This window comes from Bos indicus, chromosome 16 (assembly GCF_029378745.1).
Source record: "Bos indicus isolate NIAB-ARS_2022 breed Sahiwal x Tharparkar chromosome 16, NIAB-ARS_B.indTharparkar_mat_pri_1.0, whole genome shotgun sequence".
NCBI classification, from domain to species: Eukaryota; Metazoa; Chordata; class Mammalia; order Artiodactyla; family Bovidae; genus Bos; species Bos indicus.
Genome location: NC_091775.1, coordinates 62,428,945 through 62,445,145, shown reverse-complemented (window position 1 = coordinate 62,445,145; position 16,201 = coordinate 62,428,945). Strand labels below are relative to the sequence as shown.

Below are 16,201 nucleotides of genomic sequence, written 5' to 3'. Positions count from 1 at the left end.
CCACTGTTTCCCCATCTATTTCCCATGAAGTGATGGGACCAGATGCCATGATCTTCGTTTTCTGAATGTTGAGCTTTAAGCCAACTTTTTCACTCTCCACTTTCACTTTCATCAAGAGGCTTTTTAGTTCCTCTTCACTTTCTGCCATAAGGGTGGTGTCATCTGCATATCTGAGGTTATTGATATTTCTCCCGGCAATCTTGATTCCAGCTTGTGTTTCTTCCAGTCCAGCGTTTCTCATGATGTACTCTGCATATAAGTTAAATAAACAGGGTGACAATATACCGCTTTGACGTATTCCTTTTCCTATTTGGAACCAGTCTATTGTTCCATGTCCAGTTCTAACTGTTGCTTCCTGACCTGCATACAAATTTCTCAAGAGGCAGATCATTATCTATAATTGCTAAGACAGGAAACATAGCCAATTATAGTACACCATCAATTTTAAAACCTATCCATAATTTTATATATATTTATAATTTTAAGAGAAGCTAAGATGAAAAAAGCAAGATTTATGGAGTTTACCTTTCTTGAGGAATTTTAAAGTATTACTGTTACAAAAAACAACCAGCAGTATTTTCATGGTGAAGTTTTTTTTAAGGTGCTCTTGATGACAGGTAATTAGAACCAGGAAAGTACATGAGGCTCTGAATCGAAGTGTTTAAGAAAAAAGAAAGGATTAAAAAAAAAAAGACATAATGATGTAGAAGGAGGACCTGTGCAAACAAAATAATAGAAATAAAAATGTTGGGGAGATATCTGTTTATTTTTGCTATAGTTTACATGGAGTTAAATTCAGTTTTTTTTCCTTTAATTCGCTCTTTTTGACATGCAGTCTGTGAATTCTGACAGATGGGTAGTCATGTAATCACCACAAAAGTCAAGATGGAGAACAGTTCCATCACACCCTCAAATTCTCTTATGTACCTTTTTAATCAAATCTGCCTCTACTCCCAGTCACTGTCAACAGTGATATGTTTTCTCCCCTTACCCTTTTATCTTTTGCAGAGTATCTTTTACATTAAATCATGTAAAACATTATACAAATCCTCCAGTATCTGTTCTAGATACTATGTCCACCACAACATTATAACTTTTCTTTATCTTTCATGCTATGTAGGCTTTTGAGCCTGGCTTCTTTCACCTGGTATATTTGAGATCCTTTGTTGCATGTGTTACTTTTCATCACCAAGTAGTGTGGTTCATTGTATGGATGGACTTACAGTTTGTTTACCCATTTAGCAATTGAAGGATGTTTTGGCTGTTTACAGTTTGGGGTGATTATGAATAAAGCTGCTATAAACATTCAGGTTTACATTCATACATACAGGTTTTTGTGCATACATAGCTTTCATTTCTCCTGAGTTATGCAGCAGTAGCATAACTTACGGAGAAGGCAATGGCACCCCACTCCAGTACTTTGCCTGGAAAATCCCATGGACGGAGGAGCCTGGTAGGCAGCAGTCCATGGGGTCGCTAAGAGTCAGACACGACTGAGCGACTTCACTTTCCCTTTTCACTTTCATGCATTGGAGAAGGAAATGGCAACCCACTCCAGTGTTCTTGCCTGGAGAATCCCAGGGACAGGGAAGCCTGGTGGCTGCCGTCTCTGGGGTCACACAGAGTCGGACACGACTGAAGTGACTTAGCAGCAGCAATGACAGATAATAGCTAAGGTGAGATTAATATTCTTACTTTTGTATGTAAAAATGAATAACTTCATGTTTCAGGGAAAAAATTACAGTGACTACCTTAAAAGGATTATTAGGAAAGTGTTCTTTTTAAGGGCTTAGAACAATCTTGTTGGTCTACTTGATTAAATTGTGTGTAGTATACATAATAAATCAGCCTCAATGTTAAAGAGTTACATGTGTATTTAAATTGTAAAGTTTCCTTTTGAACTGATAAAGTAGTTAAGAATCTTTTAAATATACACTTGAGATAGAATGAAGTTTTAATTCAGAATATTTGGTAAGAGTTTCTAAAGTAGCTTAGAGAGGTAGTATAGTATAATAGAAAGAGCATAGTCTTTGGATACCACAAGATCTTGGTTTGGAACTCAGTTCTGCACTTACTATATGGCATTGGGTATTTCACCTCTCTTCAGTTTTCTAATGTGTAAAATGGAGATATATTTTATCAAACATAAGGCAGTCATTTATTCAGTTTTTAACATTTATAAATTATGGTTATGTTTTAAAATGGATGGTGTACTATAATTGGCTGTATTTTCTGTCTTAGCATGACAGAAAATGATGGTTCTTATAATGATGATGTCTTAGATTAAACGAGATACAGTAAAAATATCAGTTTTATAGAATTGTTTTGAAGTTGGAATTAGATAATATATAAAAGTGCGAAGCACGTGGACGGTACTCCTTAAGTCCGTTTCCTTTTTTTCTTCATGACAATGTTACGAGTTGGTTTGTTTGGGGATTTGTTGTTTTACAAGGTGAATCAGAATTTTAAAGCCATTAGATAAAGATTCATGGTTCCATGTTGTCTGTCACCAGATCAGAATATCTTATACCTGTGTTGCTAAGGCATTTTCACTTTGGGGAAATGGCCATTTTGTGACTACTACTAATAATGATTATATCAGTTAACACTTAGGTAGTGTCTGCTTTGTGCTGGACACTGTTCTGCTTTACATATATATTTTAAATCTTGAAAACACCCAAATGAGATAGATACTATTACTTTTATTTTTATAAATGAGGAAACCGAGGCAGAGAGATTAATACTCAAATTCCTATAGCTGGACTTATAAACAAAATAAGCAAACTGATAGAAACCAAGAAAGGTAGCACATGGAATCAGGAAACCTCCTTGTACAAATCAGCCTGATAATTTTTGGAATAGTTATTTTTCAGATAGCAAAGAAAGTTTCACAGGGTTTTAAATCTTTACCCAGCAACTGACGAAGGTAGAATCTGAACAAGTGATAAAGATTCAGCCTACAACTTATCCTTTCCCCTTTGAGTGAAGGAGCGTTTCAGCGTCTCAAATAATATAGTCTGAGGCAATAGAAGAATTGGCAAATTTTATCCTATTGGCTGCCAAATTGGAGTCTCTTTCTTTAACTGCTGATGCAACATAAAAATAACTTAATGGATTTTGAGTAGAGAGAAATGGAATAAACTTCTTAAGCCTCTATGAGAAGCATTTCACTGGAGTGGAAATTAAGAGGGTAAAGTAGCCAGAGTTTAGCCCATCTTATAGATGAAGTAGATGGAGAAGAAAACTAATGCTTCTTTGGCAGCTTTATTCTGAATTCAATCTGATAATGGCAGATTATTTTTAAAATATTATTTTTGCCTAAAATATAGTTTTCCACCCCACCCTCCAAAATCACTGCAGATGGTGATTGCAGCCATGAAATTAAAAGATGCTTACTCCTTGGAAGGAAAGTTATGACGAACCTAGATAGCATATTAAAAAGCAGAGACATTACCAACAAAGGTCCGTCTAGTCAAGGCTATGGTTTTTTCAGTGGTCATGTGTGGATGTGAGAGTTGGACTGTGAAGAAAGCTGAGCGCCGAAGAATTGATGCTTTTGAACTGTGGTGTTGGGAGAAGACTCTTGAGAGTCCCTTGGACTGCAAGGAGATCCAACCAGTCCATTCTAAAGGAGATCAGTCCTGGGTGTTCTTTGGAAGGACTGATGCTAAAGCTGAAACTCCAGTACTTTGACCACCTCATGTGAAGAGTTGACTTGTTGGAAAAGACTCTGATGCTGGGAGGGATTGGGGGCAGGAGGAGAAGGGGATGACAGAGGATGAGATGGCTGGATGGCATCACCGACTTGATGGACGTGGGTTTGGGTGAACTCCAGGAGTTGTTGTTGAACAGGGAGGCCTGGTGTGCTGCGATTCATGGGGTCGCAAAGAGTCAGACTCAACTGAGCAACTGAACTAACTGAACTGACTCCAAAAATTGTCAAAAGCATTCTATGTGCTTTGTGCAGTTGCATCAGAAAAAAGAATTAATCCCAGGAATAAACATATTTAGAATGCACTATAGTCATACTTATAGAATCAGTTTTTTCCCCTAAAGATTTTAATTAAAACTATATTATGCTTTATGTACAAAGGTATTCATTATACCTTTGTTTATCAATGAAAAAGTGAAAATATCTAAATAGACAGTTTTCAGATAATGGTTAAGTAAATTATGGTACATTACTTCATGGAATATTACACTGTTCTTTAATGTTTTGGGGACTTCTGCTTTTGGGCATGGTGGTGTAATAGGGACAAGATTTACCCTTTTGTCTAAAACAGGAAGAAAATAAGACACAGTAGTCGAAATAACGATTTTTAGACATTGCACTGAAAGTAGTGTGAAACTTAGGAGAGGAGAGAAAGTAAGGCCTACAATTTCCTCACCTTATTGTTTGGAAGCAATTTCATTGCAGGGAGCGGGGATCCAGAAGAGGTTGGCCACCTTGCAAACTTGAGCAGTAATGAATATACAGGGCCCAATACTAGAGAAGATGTTCTCACATGGAAAGGGAGAGTTCCAGAGATCTACAGAGGGGTCACTCTGGCTGAATACTAATCTGTATATATGTGAGAGGAAACTAACAGGCTGGAGAATGAAGTACAAGAAAGCAGCAAGCTGAACAATTCCTGGATTTGACATATACCTGAGACTCTTCTGTTTCTTATTGGTCAGAGTAGAAAGAAAATGTAATATATGGGGCATATGATAGAGGTCTCTGAAGGATTTCATTTCAGTGCTAGGGCTAAATTAAGCTCTAGATTAAAGGCTGCTCTTCCCTTGCCTTGCTGCTGCTGCTGCTAAGTCGCTTCAGTCATGTCCAACTCTGCTGCTGCTAAGTCGCTTCAGTTGTGTCCAACTCTGTGCGACCCCATAGATGGCAGCTACCAGGCTCCCCCATTCCTGGGGTTCTCTAGGCAAGAATACTGGAGTGGGTTGCCATTTCCTTCTCCAATGCATGAAAATGAAAAGGGAAAGTGAAGTCGCTCAGTCGTGTCTGACTCTTAGCGACCCCATGGACTGCAGCCCACCAGGCTCCTCCGTCCATGGGATTTTCCAGGCAAGAGTGCTGGAGTGGGGTGCCATTGCCTTCTCTGTCCCTTGCCTTAATGAAGCTTAAAAATGAAACTTGATGGAGAAGGGAACGGCAACCCACTCCAGTACTCTTGCCTGGGAAATCCCATGGACAGAGGAACCTGGCAAGCTACAGTCCATGGGGTCCCAAAAGAGTTGGACACAACATAGTGACTAAACAACAACAACAAGAAGGAAACAAATAATCTTACTCAAATACTTCCAGATAATAAAACATTTTCCAACTTGTTCTCTAAAGCAGAATAACTCTCATACCAAACCCTGATGAAGACATTATAGCAAAGAAGCATAGGCCGATCTCTTACATGAATACAGAAACAAAATTCTAAACAAAATATTAGCAAATGAAATCCAGTTTCATGTAAAAATGTATCACAATCAGTTTGTTCCAGGAATACAAGATTGTAATTTATCTTGTAACAGAATAAAGGGGGAAATATCACATACTTGTCTCAAAAAATGTAAGAAAAGAAAGTGAGGAATTCAGTAACTGGTGAGAAAAATATTCATAATCATTGGAATATCAGGAAATTTATTAACCTAATAAGTGTATATACCAAAAATCAATCAATTAACCACTAGCTACAAATATATAGGAAATACACTGAAGGTGAAATATTTAAAGACACTATTGTAAACGAATTTCTTGCTTTCTTTTTTGGATTGTTCATTGTGAGTATACAGAAACAGAACAGGATTTCGTGTGTTTATCATGTAAAAAAAAAAAAAAAAAAAAGAAACTTGAAAGGATCAAATTGATTCCATGTAACTGAATTAATGCCCGCACAAAGTCTAACAGAATTTAAAGCAACACAACAGAATCTAGCAAACAAGAGTGCAGAATTTACAATACCTATCTTACATTAAAAGTCTTTCAAGCATGCAAAAGTAGAAGGAAAATGTCCATAAGCAGGAGAAAAGCCTGTCAGTGAAAGCAGACACAGAAAAGATAGAGATGAAAAACAGCAGTTATAAATATAGTCTATATATTCAAGAAAATAGAGGAAACATGAACACAATGGAGAGAGATACGGAAGATACAAAAAGACCCAAATGAATCTTTTAGAGATAAGGATTAATATTTGAATGAAAAATACATTGGAAAGACTTAATAGCCAATTAGACATTGTATAAGAACAGATCAGTGGACATGAAGATGCAGGAAATGAAACATAAAAATGAAGAACAGAGCATAAAAAGACTGAACAAATACAAATATAATTGGAATTCCATAAAGAGAAAGAGTGAGAAAGAGAAGACAGAAAAAAAAATGTAATAAGTAATGGTTGAAAATTTTAAACATTTGATGAAATCATGAACCAGAGCTTTTTAGCCTTACTGACATTTGGGGCCAAGTAATTCTTTGCTCTGGAGGGCTCAGCAATTTGGCTCCTATGTATGAACCCAAAAGAACTGAAAACGGATACTGAAATAGTTGTACACAAATGTTCATAGCACCATAATAGCCAAAAGGTACAAGTAATCCAAATGTCCATCAACTGATAAATGGATATAGAATATATACATATACATTAGAGTCAGCCATAGAAAGGAATAAAATATTGATACATGCTCTAATGTAGATGAGCATCAAAAACATTAAGGGAGGAGGGTTCAGGATGGGGAACACATGTATACCTGTGGTGGATTCATTTTGATATTTGGCAAAACTAATACAATTTGTAAAGTTTAAAAATAAAAAAAAACAAAAACATTATGCTGAATTAAAGAAGCCAGGCACAAAAGATCACATATTGTGTGATTCCATTTACATGAAGTATCCAGAGTGGGTCAATGAAGCTGATTGGTGGTTGCCAGGGTTCGGAGGAAGATGAATGAAAGTGATTGCCTAATAGGCTCAACTGGAAATGTTTTGAAACTAAATAGAGGTGATGTTGCACAACATGGTGAATGCATTATACTAAATGCCACAAAATTGTATATATTTTAAAGATTGCATTTATTTTTGGCCACACTGGGCCCTTGTTGTTTGTGTGGGCTTTCTCTAGGTGCAGCAAGTAGGGGCTACTCTGAGTTGCAGTGCGTGGACTTCACATTGTGGTGGCTTCTCGTTGCTCTCTAGTGCTGAGCACAGGCTCTAGGCACATGGGCTTCAGTAGTTAGGCACACAGGCTCAGTAGCTGTGATGCATGGGTTTAGCTCTCCTGTGGCATGTGGAATCTTCCTGGACCAGGGATCGAACCCGTGTCCCCTGCATTGGCAGCTGGATTCTTATCCACTGTACCACCAGGAAAGTCCTCAATTGTATATTTTTAAATGGCTTACTTTATGTTACGTGAATCTCATGTCAATACAAAAAAGAAGAAAAAATAAAGACTTTTGAGACAAATAAAAGCAGAGATAATTCATTGCTGATTGACATGCACTAAAATAAAGGAACTTCCACAGGCAAAAGGAAAAGCATATCAGATAGAAACATTTTTTCATTTTAAAATTTCTTCAGAAGATAATTGAACTTTGAGTTTCAGCTCTGACATTTGAAGAGCTTGGAAATCATCTCTCCTGTCTTCAACAACAACAAAAATATGACCAAACTGCAAATCATAGACTTTCTTAGATTCATCTGAGATTTGAGCTCACAGAGCAAAGTTCCACTCCCCAAATGTTGACAGGTGAATACATAGAATCACACACGACCTGCTTGTTAGGAACAAAAGCTGTTTGAACCATAAATTGGTATGAACCCTTAAATGGTGATTGATGAATTGTTGTAGGCTGAGTGTGGACAAGCTCAAAAGCTAAAAACTTCCAGGGCCTCAGGCTTAGGAGGTGCTAGCCCGCCCCGCTCCAGTGTTCACGGGTTTTTGACCCCCAGGGCCCACCACATTCTTATGGTGAAGATTGGAGAAAAATCTTGTGTTTTCACACAGAGGAGAATATAGTTAACACTGTTGAACTTTATACATAAAAATGGTTAAAAGGGTAACTTGTTTTTATGTTTTTCAAAAACTAGAATTGTTGTTTGAAAAAATGGGCTATCAAACCATGAAAAGACATGAAAGAACTTAAGATGCATATTGCCAGGTGAAAGAAAAGATTACATACTATGTGATTGCAATGATATGATGTTCTAGAAAAGGTAAAACTATGAGGACAGTAAAAAGATCAGTAACTGCCAAGGCTTCAGAGGGAGAGAGGGATGAATAACTGGAGCATAGGAATTTTATGGCAATGAAACTATTCTGAGTGATATTGTAATGTAGATGCATGTCATTATACATTTGTCAGACCCATATACAACAGTAAGTGAGCTCTAATGTAAACTATGGATTTTAACTAATGAAGTGAAAGTCGTTCAGTTGTGTCCAACTCTTTGTGACCCCATGGACTCTACAGTCCATGGAATTCTCCAGGCCAGAATACTGGAGTGGGTTGTCATTTCCTCCTCCAGGGAATCTTCCCAACCGAGGGATCAAACCTAGGTCTCCCACACTGCAGGCGAATTCTTTACCAGAAGAGCACAAGGGGAAGCCCCTTATTATTTTAACTTTTTATTTAACTTATTTTTTTATTTTAACTGATAACAATGTATTAAAATTGACCCATCTTTCATAACAAATGTACTACACTAATGTAAGATGTTAATAATAGGGGAAAGTTGGGGAGAGAGGTATATGGGAACTCTCTGTACCTGCTGCTTATTTTTTTTAAACCTAAAACTATTCTAAAAAGTAAAGGCTATTAACTATGTAAAAAAGAAATATACTAATACAATTATGTAAAGTTTAAAAATAAAATTAAAAAAAAAAGAAATATACTGATCCTTTTCCAATACTATATAATCCCTAATTACTAGTATGTATTTTCACAGCAAATAATTGCCAAGCAAACCATGGGTATCTATTCTAATTTGCCTGCATTAAGAGTTTCAGTGAATGACACAGATAAAAACTGTGATTGTACTGTGAACAACTGTGTGTTTTTGCTTCTAGTCTTGCCCCTAAAATACATTAATTACCTCTAGCAAAGGACATACGGAGAAGGCAATGGCACCCCACTCCAGTACTCTTGCCTGGAAAATCCCATGGACGGAGGAGCCTGGTAGGCTGCAGTCCATGGGGTCGCTAAGAGTCAGACACGACTGAGCGACTTCACTTTCACTTTTCACTTTCATGCATTGGAGAAGGAAATGGCAACCCACTCCAGTGTTCTTGCCTGGAGAATCCCAAGGACAGGGGAGCCTGGTGGGCTGCCGTCTATGGGGTCGCACAGAGTTGGACACGACTGAAGAGACTTAGCAGCAGCAGCAAAGGACATAAACACCTAAGTTCTCTAACATTTTAAGCATACCTTCACCACAGGGGCTTTGCAATAGCTGTTCCCTATTCCTGCAACAGTTTCTGCTAGATAACTGCAGGACTCACTTGTTTACTTCCTTTATGTCTTTATTGAAATGACCTTCTCAGTGAGACCTTCCCAGACCATCTTATTTAAAATTCTAACTATCTTCCCCAAACTAATTTTTTTTTCTATAGCACTCATCACTTTTTAATATTAGAAAACTTTTCAATTTTTTGTCTCACTCAGATATGACACGATTTTGGTGTGTTTAGTTTGTACCCTGCAGCTTTTCTGGATTCATTCATTACATCTAACAGGTTTTTTGGGGGAGGGAGTATGTTTAAGGTATTCTGTATATAAGATCATGAAAGAGATGGGAATACCAGACCACCTGACCTGCCTCTTGAGAAATCTGTATGCAGGTCAGGAAGCAACAGTTAGAACTGGACATGGAACAACAGACTGGTTCCAAATAGGAAAAGGAGTACATCAAGGCTGTATATTGTCACCCTGCTTATTTAACTTATATGCAGAGTACATCATGAGAACAAGCTGGAATCAAGATTGCCAGGAGAAATATCAATAACCTCAGATATGCAGATGACACATCCTTATGGCAGAAAGTGAAGAACTAAAGAGCCTCTTGATGAAAGTGAAAGTGGAGAGTGAAAAAGTTGGCTTAAAGCTCTACATTCAGAAAATTAAGATCATGGCATCCAGTCCCATCACTTCATGGCAAATAGATGGGGAAACAGTGGCTGACCTTATTTTTCTGGCCTCCAGAATCACTACAGATGGTGATTGCAGCCATGAAATTAAAAGACAATTACTCCTTGGAAGGAAAGTTATGACCAACCTAGACAGCATATTAAAAAGCAGAGACATTCCTTTGTCAACAAAGGTCTGTCTAGTCAAGGCTATGGTTTTTCCAGTGGTCATGTATGGATGTGAGAGTTGGACTGTGAAGAAAGCTGAATGCTGAAGAATTGATGCTTTTGAATTGTGGTGTTGGAGAAGACTCTTTTGAGTCCCTTGGACTGCAAGGAGATCCAACCAGTCCATCCTAAAGGAGATCAGTCCTGGCTGTTCATTGGAAGGACTGATGTTGAAGCTGAAACTCCAATATTTTGGCCACCTGATGTGAAGAGCTGACTCATTTGAAAAGACCCTGATGCTGGGAAAGATTGAGGGCAGGAGGAGAAGGGGACGACAGAGGATGAGATGGTTGATGGCATCACCAACTCAATGGACATGGGTTTGGGTGAACTCCGGGAGTTGGTGATGGACAGGGAGGCCTGGCGTGCTGCGGTTCATGGGGTCACAAAGAGTCACGACTGAGAGACTGAACTGAACAGTGTCTTTTACAGAAGAGACATGTTAAATTACACTCTATACGTAATTCTGTCTCTTTTTCCTTTGGTATCCAATTTTCTCATTTCCAATTTTGTTATTCATTTAGCAAGCATCTAAGTTTATGTTTCAACTTCATTCTTCTAATAGAGTATGTATTTAGAATGTAATTGGATTAAATAAATTCTCCCTTTGGATTATACTGTTTTAGTATAAGGGAAAACATTCTCTATCCTGAAAATTCTTTGCAGCATTTATTCTCCAAAAATGATCCTTAGAGAAGAGAGGGAACTAGAATTTGCTTTGTGCTTCTTTTTTTTTTGCCTGCATCAGGCTATTATACTTTATATACTTTATTATTTAATCATGAAGGTAGTTGTTGTTCATGATACTATACTTTTGTTTCTGTCCTAAGTTGATAACTGACACTTTCATCTCCACAATTTCCATCATTTCTTAAAACTTTAGTTCCCCTAATGATGTTAGGAACTGACAGAATACACTGCTTCCAGGATCTTTTTCTCAGTGCTGTGATTCACAGACCAAAAGAAACAAACACATAAAAAAGTAACGCAATAAAGCAAAACCCCTTCTTTAAAGTAAGGGCGGGGCGGGGGGGTGGGGAGGACATGTATAAGGTAACTGTCTATATTTTTCAGAGGCGAAACTATTTTTATAGTCAGATAATAAAAGTATTTAATTTTAACTCTAAGATGATACGTTTGTTCAGAGTTTTAATTTTTGTTAGGTGTCCTGCCTAAAACCTGTAAGTATTGCAAGAGATATGGGCTTTTGAACAGGTTGTAGTTTGATCTTTCAGACAATAATATTACAACATCCAAGTTCATTGCTTCCACATACATGTTTTCAGTTCAGTTCAGTCGCTCAGTCTTGTCCGACTCTTTGCCACCCCATGAACCGCAGCACGCCAGGCCTCCCTGTCCATCACCAACTCCCGGAGTCCATCCAAATCATGTCCATCGAGTCAGTGATGCTATCCAGCCATCTCATCCTCTGTCGTCCCCTTCTCCTCCTGCCCTCAATCTTTCCCAGCATTAGGGTCTTTTCAAATGAGTCAGCTCTCCACATCAGGTGGCCAAAATATTGGCGTTTCAGCTTCAGCATCAGTCCTTCCAATGAACACCCAGAACTGGTCTCCTTTAGGATGGACAGGTTGGGTCTCCTTGCAGTCCAAGGGACTCTTAAGAGTCTTCTCCAACACCACAGTTCAAAAGCATCAATTCCTCTGCACTCAGCTTTCTTTATACATGTTTTGGAAGAATCTTATTTTTAAGTTTATCTTAACTTTCTGCTTTTTGAGAACACAGAGGAACAGAGCCTACTAAAACTTGATTTTGGAAAGTGTTTCCATACATTTACTTTTTTTTTTTTAAGATCTCAACCTCCTTTCTGCTCTCCTTTCTTGCCACCTAAAAATATTTTCTTTATTTTTCATGGTTAAATTTTAACTTTTATTCCAGCTTAGTTTCTTATTTGGGAACTTTCATTTTGTTAATTTAGATATGATTTTCCCGATCACATTCAGGTCTGGTATTTATATTCCATATTTGTTTTCATTTTTCCACACTGAATGCCTGTGTTTTTTTATAGTGGAAATAGCTAACATAATCAGCTAGGGGAATGGCTTTTAGGTGGCTCCAGAAGGCAGCAGTGGAATAACCTTAGCTTGCTAGAGGGTATTCGTTCTGCTGGTGTGATGACCTGAGTGTCCTCTTGCCTTGTGATGCCACCCTAAAATTGTCCTTTAGGGACTTGGACAAATGGTGGATCATCAAATACTTAGTGTTCCTTAGCAGAGTATTATTTTGTAACTGCTGTAAATGCACACTGCTTTAATTCATGTGTCTTTTTTCTACCTCTCTCCCCTTCTCTCCGCTACAGTCACCAGAGAAGAAAGGAAAAGAAGCAAATACGGGTTTTGGTGGGCCAGTTGTTAGTTCTCTGTATCATGAAGAAATCATCAGGTAAATTCTCTTCTTGTCTTTAATAACAGGAGTATGTACATATATGTGTATGTGCATATATGTGTGTGTGTTCATTTAATCCTTAAAACTTTCATTTGAAGAACTTTTTCTTAACATGAAACTGATTTGGTGTTATCTCTAGAAGGATAATAAATGGCAGGAAGTAAATTTTTATGTGTGTCTTTTAAAAAATCTGTGTCTGAATCAGTGTCAAACAATAACCTTTCTCCCACAGAAGTAGCTCATAGGGCAAGGTTTTGTGTCTCAAATCTAAAGCTATGGATTTTGGTTGTTGTTCATATTAGTTTTCCTCAAAATATCATTATTTCTTTTGAATGCTTTAATTTTTGTAGTTTATTTACTCTAGTTTTAAGTTAAAAATCATTTTGGAGTGTAAAATGGCACACTGTGGAGACCAGTAGGGAGGCTCCTCAGAAAATTAAACAAAGAATTACCATATGATCCAGCAATTATTTCTGGTTCTGTAGCCACAAGAATTGAAAACTGAATTTCAAAGATACATTTGCATACCCATGTTCATAGCAGCACTGTTCACAATAGCAAAAGGAAGAAGGCACCTAATTATCCATTGATGATGAATGGATACACAAAATGTGGTATTACAGATAATGCAATATGATTCAGCCTTAAAAAGGAAGGAAAATCTGACACATGCTAGAACGTGGATGAACCTTGAGGTCACTGTGCTGAGTGAAATAAGCCAGTCACAAAAGGATGAATACTGTATGATTCCACTATATGAGGTGTCAAGAGTGGTCAAATTCATAGAATCATGGTTGTCAGGAGCTGGAGGGTGTCAAAAATGTGGAGTTGTTTATTAAATGGGTGTAGAGTTTTAGTTTTACAAGATAAACCTCTGGACACTGGTTGCACAACCATGTCAATACGCTTAACACTACTAAGCTGAACACTTAGAGACGGTAAAGATGATACATTTATGCTGTGTATTTTTTACCAAGATTTAAACATTTTTAAAGGCCATTTTGTATTATTTAACAAAGGTTTCAAATTTTATATATTATGTAGGAAATTTCTTGAACAATCATTTTCTTTAAACACTGTTTAAATCAGGAAAAGGATTTGGTCCTGCCTTAAAGCAGGTGACATATCCTTCTAAGATTGCTGCTTTATAAGCAAAAACACAAAATTGGAACTTCTGATGCTCTTACCCTTTCTGCATTATCTGAACTTTACTTTTCCTACTTATTAACATGAAATAAATGAGCTGTAATTTTCACGTGGAAATTGAGTTTGCCTAAATTGAAGGGAAATATCTATCTTTAGAGAATGAAGAGGAAATTGTACCAAAATTTTATGCTTCACTCTTTCAAAAGAGCTGTTGACATTATTCACCACATAAAGAAGTAACGATAAGAATTCCCAGATAGAAGGAAAGCTATTGATACCCCTATGAATCAAAAACTTTAAATGCTCATAGTTCTGGTTAATGACCAGATTCAAAACTAGGGGTCCTGTCTTGACTGTATTTGCATAGCAAGCACGTTGTTTTTACTTAGACTAAATGTTTATTTGGGATGAGATAGTGGAAGCCTGATGGAGATTTGAGGGGGATAAAGATAACCTTTTAAGAACGTTACTGACCTGGAGTATATTTGCCACCATGATTCCTTTGAGGTACTCTGAGGACACTGAGAAGCCCCTACAACTTTGAAGAAGCACAGTTGAAGAAAACATTTTCAGAGTTTAACGCCTTCTTTCCCTTAACCCTTATAGATTCAGAACATGTTTTGGGGGTTCTTAATGTGTATATTCTGTACTTAGAGCTTCTAAAAAAATGGCATATTATAACCTTAACCCTACTAATCAAAGTTTATTAAATGTTCAAATTAAGTCAGTAAATCCTGAAGAGTCATTTTTCTAGGAGGGATGGTTAGTCATTCTTTCTCTGTGTGAGCATAGTCTTTTGTTCACGCCTTTGTTGTAACATTTATGACATTATGCTGCATTGGATTGTACTTTTAAAAAATTTATCCTTTCTGCTGGACTTTTAGTCTTTGGAGAGCACACATAGTCTTTTATCCATCTGGGTATTCTCAGTAACTGGGGAAGTTCCAAGAACTTAGTAGGTACAGAGTAAAAGTGTCCAGAGCTTGGGAGATATCCACAGCTACTTCCCCCGCAGAGCTGAGAGTCTGGTGACTGTACTCGCACCCATCCTAAAGCGCAGAGCTGCTGGTTTGGTTTCCTGTGACATGCCCATCCTCACCTCTTCTTCTAAAGAAATGTACAGGCCACTTTCCTAGTCAGATAATAAAATGGATATCGTTTCTAAACTTTTTTTTTAATCACTATATTTAACTTTCTAATAATATCAATCACTTATCTGTAAATAGTGATTTTTATTTTGTGTACTGACTTCCTTAAGGGCTCCCAGACTCTAGTATTTTTCAAAATGACACATTGAATACAGTTTCTTTCATAATATCTAGTGACATGACTGATCACAGTAGCTCTGCAGAACAGAAAGCAATCAAATGTACTCCCATTGATGTGAGAGTAGATATATGGGTAATTAGAATATTCCTGCTGCTGCTGCTGCTGCTGCTGCTAAGTCGCTTCAGTCATGTCCAACTCTGTGCAACCCCATAGACGGGTAGCCCACCAGACTCCCCTGTCCCTGGGATTCTCCAGGCAGGAACACTGGAGTGGGTTGCCATTTCCTTCTCCGATGCATGAAAGTGAAAAGTGAAAGTGAAGTTGTTCAGTCGTGTCCCGACTCTTCGCAACCCCATGGATTACAGCCTACCAGGCTCCTCCGTCCATGGGATTTTCTAGGCAAGAGTACTGGAGTGGGGTGCCATATTCCTAAGATAGAGTTAAACTGAACTGGAAAAGTTAACCTACCTGCCTATCCTCTACCTAATTCCTACAGAAGTGACTCTTAGATTTAAGTCAGTATTTAGAATTTTGATCATGAGAAGCAGAGATAAAATAATGTAGCTTTATTTTCAAAAAGTAGAAATTTTAATTCAACTCAGCACACATCTATTATATGAGTATAAATGAGACAAAACATTGTGGGTGTTTGTGCTACTTCTTCATTTTTGAATAGTTGTTTTTGGTATTTTTGGCATCTACATGTGAGTATGTTTAATAAACCTTACTGATTATTTGAGTGAAATATGAACCTCTGTTACTGGCAAAAGTTTTAGTCTGGCCTTATTTCATTGTTATCTAAGTATTAGTCTTTTTATGATAGGATTTAAATCTTTGTATTCTGGAACATATTGTTAAGATACGAAACAGTAAGGAATATGAGTGTGAGAGAGCCATCGAAAGCCTTCCTTTTAATTATAAACAGTAATTTTGTTACTACTACAGCAGATCAGAAATCACAGAAACTAGTCATATTCTGATTTTAGAGAATTTATCCTATAATGTAACAGAATTCCAGTATAACAAAGTAGATTATGATAAAAACTACT

At 37.3% G+C, this 16,201-nt stretch overlaps 1 protein-coding gene across 4 annotated transcripts in view; it reads left to right on the top strand.

Moving 5' to 3' along the window:
- Positions 1–16,201, top strand: part of ACBD6 (acyl-CoA binding domain containing 6) — a 205,514-nt gene that overhangs the window by 53,701 nt on the left and 135,612 nt on the right. For all 4 annotated transcript variants that reach the window (XM_070768533.1, XM_070768535.1, XM_070768532.1 and 1 more), the window contains exon 4: positions 12,652–12,734. In XM_070768533.1, the coding sequence (XP_070624634.1) occupies positions 12,652–12,734 (83 nt within the window). The remainder of the gene's footprint in view (positions 1–12,651; positions 12,735–16,201) is intronic.